Source organism: Haemaphysalis longicornis, unplaced genomic scaffold, assembly GCF_048455015.1.
Source record: "Haemaphysalis longicornis isolate Haplotype H1 unplaced genomic scaffold, Haemaphysalis longicornis Haplotype H1 scaffold_4, whole genome shotgun sequence".
NCBI classification, from domain to species: Eukaryota; Metazoa; Arthropoda; class Arachnida; order Ixodida; family Ixodidae; genus Haemaphysalis; species Haemaphysalis longicornis.
The window spans coordinates 109,422,031-109,443,416 of NW_027526361.1; the positions used below are offsets into that span (position 1 = coordinate 109,422,031).

Sequence of the window (21,386 nt, forward strand, 5' to 3'; positions counted from 1 at the left end):
AGCTGTACGCAACCTTCAAGACCATACGATTGCAGCCGAACTTCTGCTTCTTCGCTGCTGCAACGACCTCTACTCCATCGCTGTTACTATAAGTGCGAGCTTCCGTCATTTTTCTGTCGGTGATAATCATTAGACTTCACCTTGGAGGGGCGTGCAATGAAGTGTCTTTCTCGTTCCGTGCAAGCGTTGCCACGATTGCAGCGAATTCTGGAGCTTTCCTTGTTCCTAGCAAGTGTTGCCACGATTACGGCAAACGCTAGAGTTCTTCCTCTTTTTTTTTGCCTATCTTGACCAATCTCCCTATGCGGGTATGCCTGGCTTGACAAACATGCGCTGGGGACGCTGGGCGGTCTCCGCGAGGCACGCACACACGAGTGCTCAACATTTTCTTGGTTTTTTTAACTGGCGGGCGGTCGCCACAATCTTGGCCAAGTGGGTATACTTGGCTTGATGTGCGTGCACCGGGGACGCTGGGCGGTCGCCGCGAGGCACGCACACACAAGTGCTCGCCATTTTCTTGGACTTTTACCTCCCGGGCGGTGGCCGCGAGGCATGCACTCACGTGAACTCGGCACCTCCTTGGCAATTTTAACTGCGCACATGCAAAATAACGATTTGCTAAACACCTGCGCTGTTAAAAAAATTTCACCATCTTTCCGTTGAGGAACTTTGAGTAGTATGCAAAGCAGCCACGGGGTCGACTCAAGTTCCCATTAGTTCAGCTGCGCGAGCCCTCGTTGCATCAGTAGCAGCTTCTTGGCGGCGTTGACGTTTCCTTTCGGCTTCGCGAGCCCGAAGTTCGGGATCGGTCTGTCGCCGCTGCCGTTTCGTGGCAGCGGCTCGAGCCTTCTTCTCCGCGGCGCTGTCCGCGGCGCTGACACTGGCGTTGACGCTGACTCATCGCGGCGTTGCGGGAGAAGAATGAGGGGAGCGGAATGAGTCATTCATACCGCGGAGCTACAGTGGCACCCCCAGCGGAGTATGCAGCGGCTACCGCAGGTGTTGCCATTCGTTGCGCAATCACGGAGGCGTATATGCGTTTCCTATTCAGTACAGCTAGCCGTCACCTGAGCTTGGTTATGGGGATTATATCACAGCATAAACGAACATAAAACGTACTAAACCACCCGAACTGAAATAAATAACAGGCAAAACGGACCTGCAGGGGTTGAAAACCACAGTGTAGAAAAATATTCAACACAAATAGCCGAAATCGACCTAAAAGGGGAAAACTCGCAAAAGCGTAGAAGCAGCAGTAGCTGAAACTGACCAAAAGGCAACGAAAATGCCCGAACTCCCATGTATAATGCATAAAAATGTCATATTATATGCGTGATAACAAATGTTAATATATTCAAATATAACAAACCCTTGAAAAAAAAAAAAAAGCGGTAACGGGATTTGAACCTGGGTTAGGATGTTAGCGGAAGTACTACGCTACGAGACCAAGTGGTTCTGAGCGATTAAATTGAGGGCCACAAGCACGTGGACATAGCTTCAAACATTCCCCTAGATGGCGCCATGCGTCGCTTGGCTGTGCTGACCAGGAAATGCCTAAACGCATCCCCCGGAGAGGAGCTTCGGAGAGGAGAGGAGGAATGCCTCGCATACTACTCAGGGTTCCCCTACGGGAAGATGACGACGGTGGTTGAACGCGAAGCTATCTCGTGATGGATTCTTTGGTTGGCCAATCCCTAGGGGCATCCTGCCACAATCATCATCAGCGGTGCCTGGCCAGGCATGCGGAGTGGGGGTGTGGTACTCAGGGTTCCCCTACGGGAAGATGACGACGGTGGCTGAACGCGAAGCTATCTCGTGATGGATTCTTTGGTTGGCCAATCCCTAGGGGCATCCTGCCACAATCATCATCAGCAGTGCCTGGCCAGGCATGCGCAGTGAAGGTGTGGACGCCGCACGGCGGAGGGAGGGACATAGCCCCGACCATAAGATGCTCCGCATCTAAAAGGCGGTACGCTACAACCACTTCTGAACAGATGCGCACCCAGGAGTAAAAATCGGCACAAAGTAACACACACCCAATTCACAAGATTTACATGCGGGCTTTATTCCATGGAAGCCTACAAATGTGACGCATCCACTATACAAACGCTTTGCAAAAAACATTTTTACAGCTCGAGACGTGGAGAGAGAACGCACGCTCGCAGCGGTGGCAAGCAGGGAAGGAGATGAAACACACAACCATGTAGCAGCGGCCACCAAAGAGCAGCACTCTTCTCCTTACGCATTTGCGCCACTTGACACTTGTATACTCTGTACACTGACGGCCCTATCGATCAAACCTTTGTGGCTACGCTCGCAAAGAACTGTAGAGGAAAGGTTTGCACACACTGCCAATCCCTCATTTTGCAAAGGGAAAAGCTGGATCTTACATGGGGTATACAGCATATCTTTAGGAAGCACATACGGGAGATTGGGCCCACGAGAAAAAACATTTGCATCGGCAGAGTGACAGCTGTATCTACTGCAGCGGTGCAAATGTTCAGATACAAACGGTACCACTGCACACCGGCACTTAAAGCCAATAGGCAATGTTTTCATGTTTTTTTTTTTTCATCGAATCAGTTTCGGTAGAGCGGAGGTAGAAATAAATAAAGCAAAAAAAAAGGTGAATGCTGTGTGTGTAACCTAGTGAAACATCCAACTACGTAGTTTTCCCGTTAACACAAGAGCGTGAAAGAATTAGAAAACTTTTTCAGGACAATTACCCTCACTGAACACTTCACCACGGCATCAATGCCAGCATCTTCTCATACCCTTCTTCTGGGTCGTCGGAACGTTTTTGAGAGAATCGAAAGCAACACTCGCCTCAGCGACGTCGAAGGCACTGCTCTTCATTCGTCAACTTTGAGCTTTCAAGGAACTGATACACATAATACGCATTCCACGCATAATTGCGAAAGTGTGCTGGTATTAAAGGTGAGGGGATGATGACTTGGGAATTTTTTTCGGTGAAAGGAAATGCACCCTTAAAAAAAAAAAAAGAGAACTTTCAATTGGCTTTCAAATGAGCACATCCTTTCAGCTGTCATTCAAACAGTTCAGTAGCTGAGGTTCGTGCATCTAAAGCATTCAAGTTTAAGGCATGATTTCAGCCTGTAGTAAAGTGCTTCAAGTCTTCTTGTGGTACCCTACACATTAGCCTTTCCGAAATTAAACAGGTTCAGCCGCTGATTCCAAAAATCAAAACACTAAAGGACTTTCAGGCTGCTTCGATCTTTGCCTAAACGCTAAAATTTTAGCAGAAATGCAAAGCATACAAAACGTTACTTGTAGCCAAAAAATTTCATGTCTGTACTGCATGAAAGCTGTTCAAAACAGTTTTACACCAATCGCAAAACTACGCCGCATTTTGCGGGGCAGTGCGATTTGCTGCATCTGCACGTTTAGGCTTCTGCAAACTGCAAATCATGCAAGGTTGAACGAAATTTAACCTTCACTTGCACACCAAACTCCGTGCATTCACGCACGCTTCGTACATCGCCCCACATTCCAAGAGGAGACACTTGACTACACGGAAGACTAAAGCTGGGTTCTGCATTTTTCGGGCGCAAGCGAAACGTCAGCGACCCTTGCACAATGAACAGGGGGGAACGTGACACACAGCAATAAGTAACCACTCGCATGTCAAAGCACAACTCTAACACAAAGCAGACGGGCAATATTTGACAAGAACACCAAACGTTTGACATTACACACGCACGACAACTGCGCTGCACACGACTTAAAAGCGTGGTATATCTTCTAAAAAGCGTCTGCGTCCACCATCACAAATAATGGGCCTTATACAGTACTTGGACGTCTCTCTTCAGCCACGAACTGGCTATACACAAGATGTCACAGTTTCAAGCAACCAGGGGCGTCTTTGATTTAACAGTACTGGGCAGCTTCGGGACAGTTTTAAGCATGTTGAAAGTTTCCTTGGTGGATCTACAAAATTCGACATGTAGAAAAGTGGATAACGGCAATAAACTGGTGGACATAAAAAATTGGCTAGAGAGTATATAGGCAAAAGAGATGTTATGCTCCAGAAAGTTAATGTGTAAAAAAAAAAATTCAAAGCAGTATGAATTAACTCCTTGTGGTCACAGTATGAAGCATCTCTATGCAACTAGCAAGCATGGGTGGAAAGAAGGTTTTGAGCTCGAACTGAATTCGTTCGAAGGAACTGTTGAATTAAATAGTTCAACTATCAATCTCATTGGATGCATAAAGCTTACTCTGTCAAGCGTTTTTTTTTCAACCCCTCGCAGGAATTATCGTCTATTCTAGTTACAGCAGAAATCTTTTAGAGCAGCCAGCTTATTAGTGTGCCATCGCCATCACCGAATCTTGTTGTCATTTAAGAGCCAGACACCGCTCAGATGCTGTTTGTTATCTTGGTGATGTTTACAGAGATACAAGCACTTCTACTGATAACGACCACCACGTCATAAAAGTGAGGAGACATTTTTTTTTGCACGACCAGGACACAATGCGTGGTGTGTTCCACACAACACACTGTTTTTGAATGAGTTTGTAATTCAATAAACAATCATCACAGAGCAGCCCATAGACAAATAGAGGGGACACAATAAAAGTACTGCTGCATCGTGTCCCCTCTATTTGTCTACGTTTGTGCTACACTGCAAAAAGTACAAACAAATTGGTCTCGAAAATCAGTCTTCTGCCTTTCTGAAGGCCAATGTGACAGCTGTTCTGGCGATAGCGATTACACTGCCTCAGTTAGCCAAGAGTCCCGGAATCGGGAACTTGAAGATAATCATGAGCATCGAAAAGTATTCATTTATTTTCATTTGGTATTTCACCAACACTGAATCTCAGGTATTTTCGAATGACAATATTCCAGACTCATCAAATATTAAATGGCAAAGTATTGAATGAAACGTTTGAAAGAACCGAACAATTGCCCATTCTCATTCTCTCGTCAAGTCATGTACGGCTTGATCAGAAGGAGAGCATGAATGATGATGTTACTCCTGATGGGTCGCATACCCAACCATAATGCAGTGTGACATGGTCCCCACAGAAATGATTTGTGCTTCAAGGAGCCATGAAGACAAATTACGGCTTTGTGCAGTTTAAAAAAAAAAAAACACACTTTGGTAGCTCACTGAGCTCCATTCCAGACATGAGACATTTTTAAGCGAAAAAATGCAAGAAATACTTAACAACTTTCAAATTTCCCGCCATATTGATGCAATTTGGGCAGGGTGGCGTATTATGGGCCTGAACTAATAACATTTTTATCAGCGTGTTAACTACGCATTTGCATTCAAGTGACGCCACCAAATGTAACCAGAGGCCCCACTACATATTCCCAGTCATGTTTTTTGGCGGTGGCTAAGTCCACGGCCGCCAATCGCACAAATGAGATTTTGTTACATAAAAAATTGCTGGAAAGTGGCTGGGGTGCTGCCACTGTTGAATATGTTTTCCTTAAGGGGGCGCACTGATCTTAGAAACTTTTTTTTATTATTATTATTTCAAATGAATTTTGATAAAACTTCATGGGCTCATTAAATTTTTTTAGCCGATTTCAAATATCCAATTAGTTTTGGTGTGAGGTAATTTGATTCAGAGTTAATTAAAAATGTTTCTCGATTGTTCCTGGGAACAATACGGAAAAAAACTCTTCGACAAAAAATGACCAGCAAGGCATGAATAGATACCAGAAGTTGTGGAGAACGAAATGTGGGAAGCAGCTTTTTTTTTGTTGTTTTGCAATCACATACAAGTTCTGCACCAATTCTAACTTCTAGGTTTGAAGTACTCCTGCTAACCAATTAAAAACAATGCTAATTAAACAACTACTGAAACAGAAAATGCAAAATCTGCTTCCCTTATTGGGTGGTTTAAACATTCAACTTCGCAGTGCAAAAGAAATGATCTTCCTAGCTGCACTACACGCTGGGATGTACCTCTTGAGAGTATCCTATCACCGCGATACAACTCGTGGCAAAAAAGTGGGGAATTATGGGAAAAAAATTGTTATTTCTTTGTTGAAATCGGCCCCCTATGGCTTTTATAAGTACCTGGTACTGTTCCACGTACAGAATTTTTAGAGGGAGAACTGTGCAAATCAAGGGAAAAGTGATACCAAAAAAAAATGCTTTTTTGGGCAATTTTTGGTCCCCAAGACCTACGTGCCCCCTTTAAGTGACACCATCAAATGGAACTAGCAGCCCTACTACAATTTCCCAGTCATGTTTTTTGGTGACGGCTTATTTCCACGACCGCCAATCACACAAACAAAACTCTGGGACACAAAAAAATTGCCAGAAGGTGGCTGGGGTGCTTCCACTGTTAAATATGTTTGCTTTAACCCTTTCGGCCCTGGTGGTGTCAATGGATGCCATCACCCAAAAGTTCCCCTAGCGAATAGGGAACGACACCAAAACTGCTAGTTTTCAGGGGAATCGTTCAATGATGCCTGTTGCGATAGATATTACTGTTGTTTCATTTTAATGGAGCTGGACTCTACAAAGGAGAAGCAGCTCTGGTGAAGACGAAATTCCGACACTGAGGATGAAAAAAATGGCGGTCAGAGTTTTATTCCCAAGCTTGTAAATCTATAAATACGTGCACTGCGAAGCTCATTTTTTGTTTGTAGGTTCATGTAGTCATAAGGTTTAGGAAAATGTGCCAAAGTGATGTCTCTGCTAAAAATTTAATTTTTAATTGCCAGATGTCCCCATTAATTGCCTTATTAATGAACCTGTTAGTATTTGCACTTCCAGCTCTATTTTCCGTTTGTGGGCTTATGGGACCCCAAAATTTAGGAAAACACAGAGAAAACATTGTTTCGCTTGAAATAAAGAAATCAGGGCTGAAAGGGTTGACACCTCAATTGTTTGTTTGAACTTTGCGATGTACTGTTGTCGTCGGGACAAAGCAGCCTTTTTGACGAATGGAAGTTGTATTTGTCTTCATGGTCCGTGACACTTTCTTACTACGGCGCCCCTTGGAGCAGGACTGATGAAGAGGCAGGCTTAACGAGGCCTGACACCTACTATCAAATGAGTGCACACGACTGTTTTCTAGCTGGCACTACAAGAATTGTAAGAAATTCAGTGGTCAAGGGTTCCAAAGTGCAAATACGAAAGCCAAGAGAAAATTGTGCGGGCTGCCTGCTCAACGCGAACTGTGCAAGTGGGCGTGCGTTAGAAAATGTTCAAATCACGTTTCCGAGACTTTGCGCGCAGTAAATTTTGGTCAGCGGCAACGATTGTCTATGTGGAGGGCATTAGGGTCTCAGAGCTGTTTTCAAAGGTGTAAACCGGCATGACCATAGGACGGCTCAGTACCTAAATTCGGTCTACAAAAATGTGAAGTTCCAGCTCAATTTTTTTCTTCCACCCTTTTGCTTGCTTTGGCCTGTCAGAGAACAGGACACATCTCTCGCTAGCCGAACTGGATGCCTCAAGACGCTTCCCCAACATCCAATCACCGTATTACTCGACATCACGCGAGACACACTTCCGTTACGCTAAACTATCACACACACACTACTACTAGAAGTTTCACAAGCATTTCGCATCTTGTAGTAAGAACGCCAATGTTCGTGCAAATGCTATGCACCGACAAACAACACTCAGACACAAAGAAAAACAGATATTCACACCTAACTCGTTTTACCAAACTACGAAGGCTAGATGCAGTATGCAAAGCAGCCTTGTTTGTGCGTTCTGAAGCCCGCGGTAAACACAGCTAATATCTGACAAAAGCCATCCACAACTAGCACAGCGTAACAGCAAAACAGCTGAGTCGGCCATCGAACAAGCCAACGAAACGCCTTTCCGAGTCAGGGTTTCAAATCAGAGACGTCGAAAAAGATGTGACCTCAAACGCACGTTCGTGCATGCACGAACACGAAAGGCGCACACAGAACGCACGAAAGATACGCGTCCTGTTGAACAGGCAACAAGCACGGGGCTTCTACCACAACACACACAACGGACAACAGCAGGGGAAACATGTTGCACCCCTTCGCTACAAGGATTACCGGGCATACACTTACGGGGAATCACAGCAAAGAAGCGCGACAGGGAGGGCTTTTCCCCTCCCACAAGGCATTGGGTGGTGAGGGAGACGAGAGCAGTAGACGTAGTAGTCAAAAACTGGTTGAGAGCTATGACAAATGCGTGCGTTTCGCAAACTGGCCTCTTAATAGACAAGCAAATGGGAAGGGGAGGGCTCAATATTCCCCCAAAATACCCGACTCCCTAAGAATCTCCACTGTTTCCCGCTACTTTCTAATAATCCCCGGAGTTTGAGGCTCCTGCATCTCGCTGAAAAATCCCCATCAGTTAATGCTCTTGCTGTTCCCTCAAAAAGATTCAATGCGAGATGCAGCTGCTAAATACTCTTTTTTGGGATTGCTACGCAACCGTTTACTAATTCCTCACTGCGTTTGGTCAACACGACGTTTCGCAATTGCCAGTTTATACCCAACCTCTCGGGCAGTAAAACAAATCAGATGTTGGCAAAAAGAAACCTACCATTGTAGCGAGCGTGGTCACGGTGCAAAAGTTCACTGACAAGGTTAGTATTGCCCTAGTAATTCGTGCCCTTTCTGGCAGACAGGGAAGTTTAGACGAAATTTCCTGCGCCCTCATAACTAAAATGTTGCAACCCTGGGTCACTAAATGCCACCTACAGTACTAAGAGTGGCCTCACAATGAATACACTTCTCCCAGACTTCAGGCATAAGCAGCTGTTAACTTATTAATACTGTGACAGACAGAATGGTCATATGTACAGCATGTATATACTAAGGATTTCATCCAGCAGTTCAGTAACACAGACTACAAACTTTTGCAAACACCGCAAGAGAACAAGTTCCACTAAACAGCAACCTTCCTACTTTCTTTCAACAGCTACAGCAAGCTTCAGCTTAGGCCCTAGACTAATACTGGTCGAGCAGCTCAGCACGCCTTGCAATGATGAAGCGGTTTCAGACCACCTTGCAAACTTAAACCAAGAAGAAAAAGCACATTTTTCTACTTTAGCAAACCGAACAGCACGCTGGTAAGTTGGTCTACTACAAAGGTAGTGCTGAAGACAAAGTACAAGTGAGAGCACGAGAGCACTCTAAGCAACAGAAAAAGTTTAGCAGTTCAGAAACTGCCCCAAAACATGCTTTTGCTTGCTTTATTCCTAGACTGTTTCTAAAACAAAATAAAAGACTACACAGTGCGTAGCCTTCTTACATGCAGCACAGATATTTTTTTAACTTCGACAGATAACCGCATCATTTGCAAAGCGGCACCCCAAAGAGCAGTGAATGCCTCATTCATCATTGTCTGGTTTGTGCCGCGTTGTTTTACACACCCACATGCTTACGATACAGCCGCCAAGTTTAACTGCAGCCCAATAATCATAAGTTGACAGTACACACTTGCAACTAGTAGCGGTTGCCAGTAAATGTACAGCCAAGTCAATCTAAAAACCACGAGGGGCTGTGACCGTGGAAACGAACACACTTACGTAAGGCTGAGAGTTGGGCTAGTCTGTTACTTGAATACTGTGTCTTAGCCAGTGAAAAGGGGGGCACAAGAAAAGGAAGAGAAGTCACCATTCTAAGCCATCCAGTACTATCCTGTGTACTATCCTTACAAACTACTTTTCTTTCCTTGAAAATACTTTTTTTGGTTGATTTTGTTTGAGGACAGTCTGCTTCACTCGAATTGATCAGAAGCCACCTTCGACCAACTCATTACGAAGAAGTTTTCATCACCATTAGATTTTGCAGCATGACAAGGGCAAAGTCTCTGTTGTGCTCATTGCTGGAAAACTGCACAGCTCAATTATAGGAAGGACAAATGTGCAAAACAAAAATTATGCACAATAAATTAAACAAAAAGAAAAGGGCCGTGGAAGTATCAACGGCTTCCAAAACTGCCACAGCTACCAGCCAAAGCCTAGTGCGCACCGTTGCATGTTGACCAACCAAACAGAAACAGCATTTTTTTTGTCCCGTTCTTTTTTCTTTTTAAGACAAGGACGGTATGACACCACCCAAACAAAAATGCAGCTTCAAAAAAACTTTTTAAGCTTCTCCTTTTATTAATAACGAAAAGGTTTGAAAGTACCACATTCACAGTCGTATTGGCTGAGGCAAGCGCATGTCATATATTATTTCATCAATAACAGTGTAAGTCTCAAAATTTGCGCTCTCACCATAACGAACTAACTCCACGGAACAGCAAAGTTCATTGCAAACAAGGTCTCGACAATACTTGAGAGTCTTGTTACATCAAACAGCAAATAAATAAAAGTGCCCACACGACTCTCCTTGTGCACTGCTTGCAGTCAAATTGTGCAGGTCCAGGACACACGTCCCCGGAGCAAACCAAAGAGACACACGTCATCTACGCCATCGTGAAAGTTGGGCAAAAACGATGCTCTAATTCAGACCCTAAAAACTGACTGGAAGCATTTTGAATTGGCCAGCCCAGAGAGGTCCCTAAGCACACATTTCTCTAGGGTTACGATACAGCACACTCCCCTTCACAAAACAAGTGCATCGACTCATACGCCCTTCAAAATAGTGCCTGTGAGGTGACGCAGTGCGTGACTAAACCACACACAGGAACAGAAGGCTTGACTGGGCAGGTTTCTCATTAAACCCACTAGCAATACAGAGAGGCTGCAGAGGGCAGTCACACCAAGTCCAAATACAAGTCATGATGTTGCTGATGAGAACTGCAGCTTCGAACGATGGTGGGGACAAGAGCGGGCCTTGAGGTACACCCACAGACTTACACATTCAGAGTAGAAAGCGAAACACACAATGCGCGCACGGAAATGAACTATCGGAATTGCTCCTCCAAAAATACATCGAGCACAAGGTGCGTCGTCTTCAGCAAAAACACCTTTGAGGAACAATGGCAAGTTTCTAAAAAGAACAAGAAGCTAAGACCACATGGGCTTCTATAACTAAACCATAACACTGACAAGACATTAAAGAGTCCCTTCAGAGCTGTGCAAGCAGAGGCAATCTTAAAGAGAACTCCACAGTCACGGATATCTCTATCGAGATGTCGGCGATGGAGAAACTACAAGCCGAAAACCGTGCCCCCACACGGCCCACTCACGACTTATTCGTCCATAGAGTTTCATACTAACACATACTAGAGAAAAATCTGTTGCTCCAATCGCGTGACAACATGGGTACCACCACAGCAGCGAGCAACATTCTTCTCCTACTTGGCTTGGCTTGCCACATAACTTCTTTTCCCTCTCGAAGTCAAAACGTAAAAAAAGAAAAAAAAAAATGGCATTTTTTTTCTTGTTCGTTTTCCATGAGGTTTCTGAATAATCCCTCACAAATAAATCTTTTTATGCTCAACTGTTTTACAGATGAAACAGCGGTAAGCATCTTTTAGAATGATGCTGTGTTGCTGGGCAGCCACGGGCAACTCTTGAGCTTGTTGGCGAGCCAAGCCAAGGACAAGTCGAATGCTCCCACCCAGTCCATGACAGCACACTCGCCGAAGCACGGCACGCCTAAACACTAGTGCTTGGTTTCATTCCAAGACATATTTACTGAGCCCAAGGTCGCGGGCTCGATCACAGCCGCAGTAACCGCTGGTTCAAATGGAGGCGAAAAGCAAAAAATGCCCACATGTTGAGATTTAAATGCACGTTAAAGATCCCCAGGTGGTCAAAATTAATCCGGAGCACTCTACTACTGTGCACCTCATAGCCTAAGTGTAGGTAGCTTCAACATGCTAATCCCTGAAAATCAGAAAAAAAAAAAAAAAAAAGAAATCCTAGGATATATTAGTATGAAACTCTATGCAATCATCAACTCGACTGTGACGAGATGCACGTTAAAGACCACCACTACCAGTTGACATCGCAAAATCCTGCTCAGGGGAAGAAGAGAGCGTGGAGGCAGAGAGAGATGAGAGCAGCAATACGTGAGGGAAATACTTTTCCGGCCAAGGGGCGGCATCAACTTGGGCTGAAGGGCGGCGACCGATCTCCTGGGGCCGGCTGAAACGCCGGACTTCCGAGGGACGCCGTGTCGGCGAGTTCTTCTGAGTAGTAGTGGGGCGTGTTCAGGTAGGCCTTGAGCCGGGCCGGTAGGGGCAGGGCATCCACAAAGTCTCGCCGAATGGTCTTCAAAATGGAGAACCTGTGGAGGGGGGAGAGAGAAAGTACACTCAACCACAAGCTTAAAAATGAGGGTGGGGTACTCATTTCAGGAATACATTAGAGACTCCTGCTGCGTCGGCCCTTTCCACCAGGAGAAGTTCGGAGTCGGGAGCGAAGGAAAGGAGTGACAAATATGAGTGGCATTGTGGGGGAACGTAAACTGAGTCGGCTTGAAATTTCAACCTCATTTCAAGTTGCGTTTTCTGAGAATTGGAGTAAGTTGTGAGAATCCTACCCAAATGCCCACCATGGTGGCTCAGTGGCTAAGACATTATGCTGCTGGGCCCAAGGATGTGGGCTCAATCCTGTCCATTGGTCGCTTTTTTTTTTATGGAGGCGAAGAACAAGAACACCCGTGTGTGTCCCTGGGTAGTCAGAGTTAGTCCGGAGCCCTCCATTACATTGCACCTTACCGTATTTTCGCACGTATAACCCGCCCCTGCATATAACCCGCACCCCCACTTTCAGCCCACCGGAAAAGAAAAAAATTTCCTCGCGTATTGCCCGCACATTTGATACAAGAAAGGCTGCACCAAAGCTACTGCTCAAGCAACACATTGCACACTATGCAGACAGAAAAAGCGTATATTTAGCATGTAGGAAACACTGACTACAAGGCAAAAGTCCAAATTCCCTCAGTGTCACTGCTCTCGCTAGAGCTACCACTTCAGCCGCAGACTCCTCAATGTTGTACACAGGGTCATCTTCGCAGCACAACACGCAGTGCATTGCCGTGAAGCTGCATTAAAGGAAAAACCCCGCGCATTATCTGCACCCTACTTTGCCACTGAAATTTCTGCACTTTTGGCGCGGGTTATACGTGCGAAAATACGGTATAGCCCAGATGCAGCTTCGGCAAGCAAAACACCCGAAATTTAATTTTTTATTTAGTTCTACGGTAAACGTGAGACCAAATAGGGACACGTAGTACTTCTAACATTGTGGCCGCATTCGATCTGCTTTTAACACGCGGTTTTGTTGCTACGTGCATCAGTATCCGAATAAGAAACAGAATGATCATTAGTTAGGCATAATTACTGTTAGCGAGCAGGAAAACGACTGAGACCAAAGGTTTCAGAAAGTAGGTGACTTGGGGGAAATAAGTTTGGTAGAATAAAGGCTGAGCCATTACCTGTTTCCCCTGAAGGAAGTAAAGAACACATGGAAAGCATGTACAGGGTTCGTACAGGCTTCAAAAGCAAAATTTCAAGGGTTTCTAAGGTCTTTCAAGGACCAGAAAACACATTTTCAAGGTCCCCATCTAACGTTTTATCTGGGATTATTTATAACTTCTCCAACACAATACAAAAGTTTTTTACTGCACAATGCCTAAGCACATTAGGGCACATTTAGATAGGTGCTAACGGGATCGCAAATGCTCCCCCAGCTTTATTTTTTATTTTATGGCTGGTATTTACGAGGTTTTTCTTTTTCCTTTGTGTTTGCTGAGGCTGTTTGATTTCAAAACTTCGTCAATGTTGCCTTCATCTCCTGCTTTGTGAGCAAGAGTATCAGCTGAAATTGAATCAGCAAGTGTTGCTGCAAGGCAGGATGAACAATGTACATGTCTACCATTTGCACGTAAAAGCAAACGCAGATGCAGCGCATGAGGCACAGCAAACATGCAACGAGCGAGCGTCCACAGACTTGATGGAAGATGCAAGATGGAGAACAGAAGCTGGCTTTCACTGGATTGTATCGTGACATGGATTGGATTGAGAAGTGCCTGCTCCCAATGCTGCCTTGTAATAATGAAAATCCACCAAACTTGTAATTTCACGCAATACACTGAAACTTGATTGTTACAATGTTTCTTTGCATTTGTTAACACCTAAAATCCACGACAAACACTTTGAATTCTTGTGAAAAAACAGGGCCATTGATTCTCTCTGGAAAAATCAAGGGTTTTCAAGGACCATTTAAAAATTCCAGGACTTTCCAGGCCTTGAAATTGACACTTCTAAATTCAAGGGTTTTCAAGGTGTTCAAGGACCTGTGCGAACCCAGATTGTATTACCCTTATGCAGCCACTGCCAGAATAACATATTTATGGCTTCAGGGCTAAGAAGGCTAGTCTAAGGTTCTTATGAAATTGACTTTGTTATACAAATTGCAGAATTTGTTATTGAAATTTTTATAGAAATTATAGCTATGCGCGTTGTTATACGCCTCGAGCGCTGCCTGTAAGGGCGCCACTGAAAGCCCCATAGCGGCCCATTTCGAAACCAGCCGCGGGAGCCGCCGTCCCGCTCCCCACTGTCGCCGCTGCTTTTGAGGTACGTTCGAGACTGAGATTTACCGTTAGCATGCGTTCGAAACATGTATTAATGTGGAGAAATCGCTCTGTTCGCAGATGTGGTGTATTTACGAGAGAGTAAACATTTCTGGCGCGGTCTTAGTGTGGTATATTCGGTCTGTATGAGCCCCAGGTGTGTGTTACAAACCAATTTTGCGAAGCTGCCACATGCATAGGACTGATTGTAATTCCACTTCCCTGAAATTTACTAACACCCGCCGCGGTGGCTAAGGCGTTGCGCTGCTGAGCGCAAGGTTGCGGGTTTGACTCCCGGCCGCGACGGCCGCTTTTCTGATGGAGGCGAAAAGCAAAAACGACCCTGTGTATGAGATTTCGGCGCTTGTTAAAGATCCCCAGGTGGTCAAAATTAATCCGTAGCCCTCCACTACAACGCGCCTCATCGCCTACATTGTGTTGGCGCGTTAAACCCTGTAATCAACCAATCAATTTAGTAACAGTGTCTCCGTAAGCCGCATGTCCTCACATGGTCATGCGATGTCTATACACCGTGATGTAAATGGGTTTTGCGCTCTTTATCCCAGCGGAGCACTCATACCTGACAGCACGCCTGCTACGATTGCTAATATAATACCACGGATATTGATCACTACCTTGGACAACCAATGTGGCATAAATTTTAGGAACATTCTACAAAAGAAGTACGGTAAATAATACATAAGTATACCTGGGGGTCCGCACCCGACAAAGAATTTAATGCGGGGTTGTCTGGTCCTGAGGTGAGCGCTCGCAAACATTCATCATCCGCTACAGATATCCTCCGCGACCAGGGCGGCGACGGGCTTATAAAGCAAGCCACATCCGTGACTAAACGCGTCTTCGAAACATTATCATACGACACAGGGATCCTGCAGAAACTAGCACAAACTTAAATCAGATGGCCTTATCAAATACCACACTCTTCAAGTGACGCCTTTAATCATTGTGAACTCCCTGCCCTGTACTTCGAAAAATCCATCCACCGAGTGATCAGCTGTGCGCTGAAGTCGAAAAACAAGAGGAAACTGAACGCGCAGCTTGTGTGTGTGATTACTAAAACGTTCGATTGTCCCTTGATTTTGCTCTGCATTTGTGCACAACGATATAGTTGAGCGTCCCCCAACCCCGTGTCTTGCGAAATATCAGTGCATTTCGCATCTAGTAAGCCCGGTGAGTCCTACCTTGCTAAGTTTCGACAAACGTTTTTAGTATTTTACGAAGCTGCACTGGGTTTTTTCATACCCGTACAAGCTGCTCTGTTTCTTCCGGACTTGGCAGATCATTTATTTTTCCGTGGTTTCATTAACTTTTTTTGGTCCTTGCTATAAGGCATGAGTGGGCACCGCCTTGAAATATACTTAACATTTTTGCGTGGCTTATATTCCCATAAAAGGCACATTTTTGTCAGGTATTGGGTAATCCCATCCCCGAAACATATTTTTCTACGACGTATATATTCGAAACAAAGCCACATTCGTTGTCCGCGCTGCAAAACAAAACCAACCTCTCAATGCGCCAGTATCAGGTCTAAACAAGGTGACAGTAGAATTCACTTGTGCCTGACGTATTCGGAGGTGACAGTGGTGATATGCTACTGCCATCGCCTATGCCCGTAAGAGCAGCCTAGAAGCACGCAGAACCGCATCACCGGATAGCTTTTGTTGGCGTTCGAGCACTCTACCATGACGCAGCTGTTTTTTGAAGTGCCCTAAATGTACTGTTTGCTTACAGACATCACCGTAACAAGCTGGGTGCGGGAGGACAAAAAGAAGCAAAAGAGAACCAAAACCCTGCATGAGTCCTAATGAGGCACACAGCACTGCTCCCGTAATCGCTGCGGAGAAGCAGCAGCAGGCGGCGCAGTGATCGCGAAGCTCGAGGCGTACAGAAATAAAAGATACGAACACACCTTGATCTAAATCACACAAGCTAAAAGGAAAAGTGATGGTAACAACAGCTACAACAATAAGAGTGGCTAAACTGATAGCTATCATCACGATGATGGTTACTGTGTATTCTGCTATAATTACCCCACTAAAAATGAAATAGTGGTCACAACAAAGTGATCGTGATTGCCTAATTTCCTCATTTTCAACGCCTTCTTGGCCCAGTTTTAACAAAGCAAACAAATTCAATTTAGCAGTTTAGCAGACAAAGTGCTTTTTAAAGAAAAAAAAAAAAAACATTGTCCATCAAGCAGCCTACCCTTTTGCCAAGCTTGGCTTCTTGCACAAGCTGGCTTCACCACATCACACACAGCCAGTGCTGCTTGGTTGTAGCCTCCAAACCAAGCGAGCACCTCTGCTCTTTTTTTTTTTCTTATTTCTTTTAAAGCTGGCAGTCTTTCCTGAGCTACTCAAACCCAAAAAGTTTGGTCTGTATGTGTGTCTGCCCTTCGATTCAGCCTTTCAGCCAAGAGTAAGAGAATACTTCGAACGAGAATCACCTACTTTGATACAATACTTTGATCAAAAAATGCAAGGAAGAGCTAGCGCTGGATCATGGGCATTGTGATGGCATTCAAAGCCCAACAGTAATGAAAGGTTTCAAAAGATAATGCGTGATCAGTGGAACACGGGAATTGAGCATACCTCCACCATGTTTATCAATGGAAGAGCGAGACTGGAGGAGGAAAACGTCAGAGGTAGGCGGAGGAGAGAAGACAGGCATCAACATGGGAGTGGCAGCAGAAGACTGTCATTTTTCGACGACAATTACGCAGCCAATTTTTTTCTCCAATGCCATGAGCTAATTGCAGGTGTATGGCTGGTTTAAAGGGCTGCTGAAGTGCTTTTAAAATTAGATAAAAATCTATTCTTTACTGTTAATACATTTGTCAGTTAATGCCTGTAAACTTCTTTTCTGCATTTTTAGCTTGGGGATAGTGGTCTTTGTCAATAAAGTTGACCCTACGCCCCGCCAACTGCTCACTCCCGCACCGCCGGAAGAGCAAGAAATCGACAGGAAGCGACCAGCAGTAACGTCATTTTCAGAAGACAGCCAGTGACGTGCGCTGCCGCTTCGCTGTTTCCCAGTTTTTTGGGCACAGTTCCGAATTAAGCAGGCGTATAATCTAAACTTTATTAGCCTTTATTGATCTTTACCCATAATTCCACTGTGTTTTTAAGTTATCCTCTAAAACGACTCCTAGATACTAAAGGTTTCCTACCCGAGCACCCGTGGCTACTTCATAGCCTTCACGAGTAGTCCGGGCTGGCCGTGTCACCGGAGCTCCATGCTTCATACACAAAAAGACTGGCTCAAATAAATGTGGAAGTGCCCCAAGTTTCTGATCCATTATTATAAGGGGATTAGAAAATTTAGGAAACCGCAATGCTCTGGGTTTCCATAATGTCTTGCTCGTTTTCCAGATCAACATTGTGGGCTGTGAGAACAGCTCAGCCAAGTATGTAGATTTCACGCATCGTTAGCAAGAAATCAAGCAAGCTGGAAAGGGTGAAACATTTTCTGAGCGCGGAAGCGTTCTGCACATGCGTTGACCATGCATCATGCTTGCACAGACTACAAAGCAGCTCGAAGTAGCGCAGGCCATGACAGCAACCGCTTGTCACTGCTGCCCAAAACCACAGAAATTGTGAAAAATAAGGTAAACATGCAAGAGAGTGGATGATAGTGTGGTGAAAAATAGTGCTAGCGATTGTCATCCGAGATGAAAGCGGCGATCAAATTTGTGCAGGGATGCGAAGCCTACACTTCTCTATGTCGACCGGGCACAGAGGCTAATTGACAAAGCAATCACACCTGCCCGAGCATGCGATGCAGCGAGGGGCCAAAGAATGGCGCTACCTGTGCGCAAGAACGAACACAGCACTCATCGCTAAAATCGCAATCAACGTGAAAATAAAGTTCCACATACTGGAAAGGGGATGATAGTGTGGTGAAATACTGTGTTAAGGATTGCATTCCCAATTTGTAGGGATAGCAGCAAACAAATATCTGCCTCAATGCTAAGCATAAAGTTCTCCACGTCCGAGCTGTTGGGGAAGGCGTTCTTCTGAAACTTTTTGCACGCGAGCGTATTGCATTTGGGTTCCCCTAACTTTTGTGGAGCCCCCAATGCTCAGTTCCCCTTTTCTAAGACTGCGTATGTGGAGCAGTGCCAGGTCTAACATTCCACTGACTGGCCACGGAGCGACCCAGCCCCAGCAACTCTGTGCAACGCGGCAACCGGCGGCGGCCACATCGTTGCTGCCTGTGCGCATAAATCGACGCAGGCCGCTGCACATAGCTTGTTACCACCTGGCCGTATGCAAAAACAAAGTTACACATGCAAAAAAGGAAATGATGCTGTGCCAAAAAATGGTGTTAAGAATTGTGATTAGTGCTGGTAGTGAAAGCGACGACCCAATATCTGCACAAGTTCCCTGCATCTGGGAAACTGAACTCAGTCATGAGTCGTTGGGGGAAAACCCCTCCTAACGCTCATAGCGAGTGAACTTGTTGTGTTTATGCTTCCCTCAGGCTCCCATCTTCTAAGGAAAGGCTGTGCGCGTCTTCCATTCCCTAGAGGACTTCCTGGCCTGCATCTGAACAAGAACAGAATGAGCTCCTCGGGCCAAGCAGTCACTGCAACGCCGGCACTTCCGAATATGTCATTTACCGCCTGCCAATCGCAAAAGGCAGCCAGGGCTCTGCCAGTGCCTCCAGGCAGGGGTCGTTTTGTTTTCATGAAAAAAAGCGGTTTGGGCCTGTTTACACACAAAATAAACATGTTTTTTCGAATTCAGCATCAAGAAAACTATAAAATAATGCCACCAATAAAATTTTTTTTAAAAGCTCTTCAGCAGCCCTTTAGGGGGGTCTCCAGAAAGGTTGCCGGTTTTGCTGGGCCAAGCTCTCCTCCCCATCACATTTCCCTTCATGCAGTGGTGCTTCATCGCAGAAAAAAAAATGCAATGTACGTTGGCAAGCTTCCAAGTGGCTTTTGCTCCACGGTGCAATGCCACCAGCTAAACCAAGCGGCCTGCCTGCCCACACCAAAAAAAAAACATAGTGTCACTTCTCAATGGTTAAAAAAAAATAAAAGAACACAAAATAGGCCACCATAGGCCACCTTCGCAAATAAAGATGTGAAGACTGAGGAAACAGTGGAGTTAGGGGTCTTAACTAGGTTGAATTTGGCTTTTCTTAGGTCTACTCCATTCTTAATTAAGAGAAAGAGGGTTAAAGAACAAAGCTTTCTCTATGAAAACTGAGTTAAAGTTCACAAGTCACCCTACGATAAAGTCCGAATTGCAAACTGCCCTTGTCCAAAGCCAAGGTCCAACTCAGCCAGAGTCCGAAGCCAAAACCCTCGCTACAAACCCGAAGAAAATGCTGTGTGCCCCGAATGTGATGATAGGGCAACCAGATAGACGCTGGTTTCATAACGGGAGGAACCCAGGTTCGATTCCGACCATGGGAAGCGTTTCTTTTTTTGAGGCATGCACTCTCAACGCCTGCTCATGGGCTCCTTGCCGCCTTGCCACTTTCCCTCACCCTTCCTGGCCTAGCATTTTCCACCTCTCCACTTCGCCGAGCGGAACTCCCATGCAATGATCCGCACAGACCGAACAAAAGTGGACTAATGAGCACGAGTTTGTTTTGATATAAAAGCTCTCACAGGGCGGTTGAACTTCTCTGCAGTAGCAGCTTGATCTACTACCCTGTGCCTCCGGCAATGACGAGTCCAGTGAGACTCGGAACGTCCTAGGTGAAATGAAAGGTGCTCTCTCCAAGAGTGAAATGTGCCATATTTTGGATAAAGTTTGCCAAACAGCGTAGAGAAAACAAACAATGTGTGGAAGCATAACACAGCGCAGTCAGCTTAAACGACAATCGTAAAAAATGCTGCCAAAATACAATCAAATTCTGCAATAATGAAATCCCATGAGTACGAAATCGCCACGGCAACGGAATATTTTCAGATCCCCGGCAAATGTCCATAGAAGCCCATGTATTTCATATCTCGCAGCAATGAAATGTTTTTGGAAAGTGACACCACGCTAACAAAATTCGCTGCAAGTCCGGTCGGCATTTTATCTACTTATTTGAAACTGAAATTGTCCAAAAAGTGCTCAAATGCATTTTTTTTTTTTCCGGACTGAAAGTGCGTAAACTTCTGCCACAGCAAGCTTGCATGGTCACCACCATATCTGTTTGCAAAAAAGACTGTGCAGCGACAGCAGCAGAGCGCAACAACACCAGCGACACCACCAAAGGGCAACACACAGTGACTCACGGCTTTGGCTTGGGCTACACTAGCCGGCTACCGCCAAACAGCGCACGTGGTGCGCGTGCGTTCGTTGAGTGTGCAGCGATGAGCATGTGTGCTCCCAGTAAGATGAATCCACTGGCCAAGAAGCGGAAGTTTTTATCACTACAAGATAAAGCAGCCATGATTGGACAAGTGGAGGAAAAGAGGATAGCACCGACAAGTTTGGGACAGCCTGCAGCTCGCTGTACCATTTTGAAAAGTAATAACGCCAATCTTTATTGGCACATGTGCGTGAAACAAAACACTGACGGTTGTGGCCTTTCTGGACATCAACAAAGCAGTGCTCACTTGGTTTTGTGAACAGCATTGGAACAACGAGGTGCCACTGCGTGGCAAAGTTCGTCAAAAAAAGAAGCTCAACTTCGCTTGCATGCTCGGACATACTCTATGACGAGGACCAAGGACAAAAATGTGCGGAGAAGGCGAACCCGCCGGACGTTTTGGATGCATTTGACACGATTCGGTCGCTCTAAGGTGCGCATGATGACTAGCAATGAACCACTTCTTTTAGTGTGAGAGCTGAGCTGTGAAGTTGCTGCACGGTAAGGTTCACAAAGTAATATAACCGTCTTTTTGGAAATAAATTTTAGGTTTGCGGGCGAATTTACTGTCATTATCTTCCTTCTCGCTGGA

At 45.3% G+C, this 21,386-nt stretch overlaps 1 protein-coding gene across 1 annotated transcript in view; it reads right to left on the reverse strand.

The window, feature by feature from the left end:
• Positions 1 to 2,040: 2,040 nt before the first annotated feature.
• The window catches only part of LOC144179256 (uncharacterized), a 32,948-nt gene continuing 13,602 nt past the window's right edge, over positions 2,041 to 21,386 (reverse strand). The window contains exon 5 of the mRNA XM_077707542.1: positions 2,041 to 12,163. Within this exon, the coding sequence (XP_077563668.1) occupies positions 11,980 to 12,163 (184 nt within the window). The 3' untranslated portion in view covers positions 2,041 to 11,979. The remainder of the gene's footprint in view (positions 12,164 to 21,386) is intronic.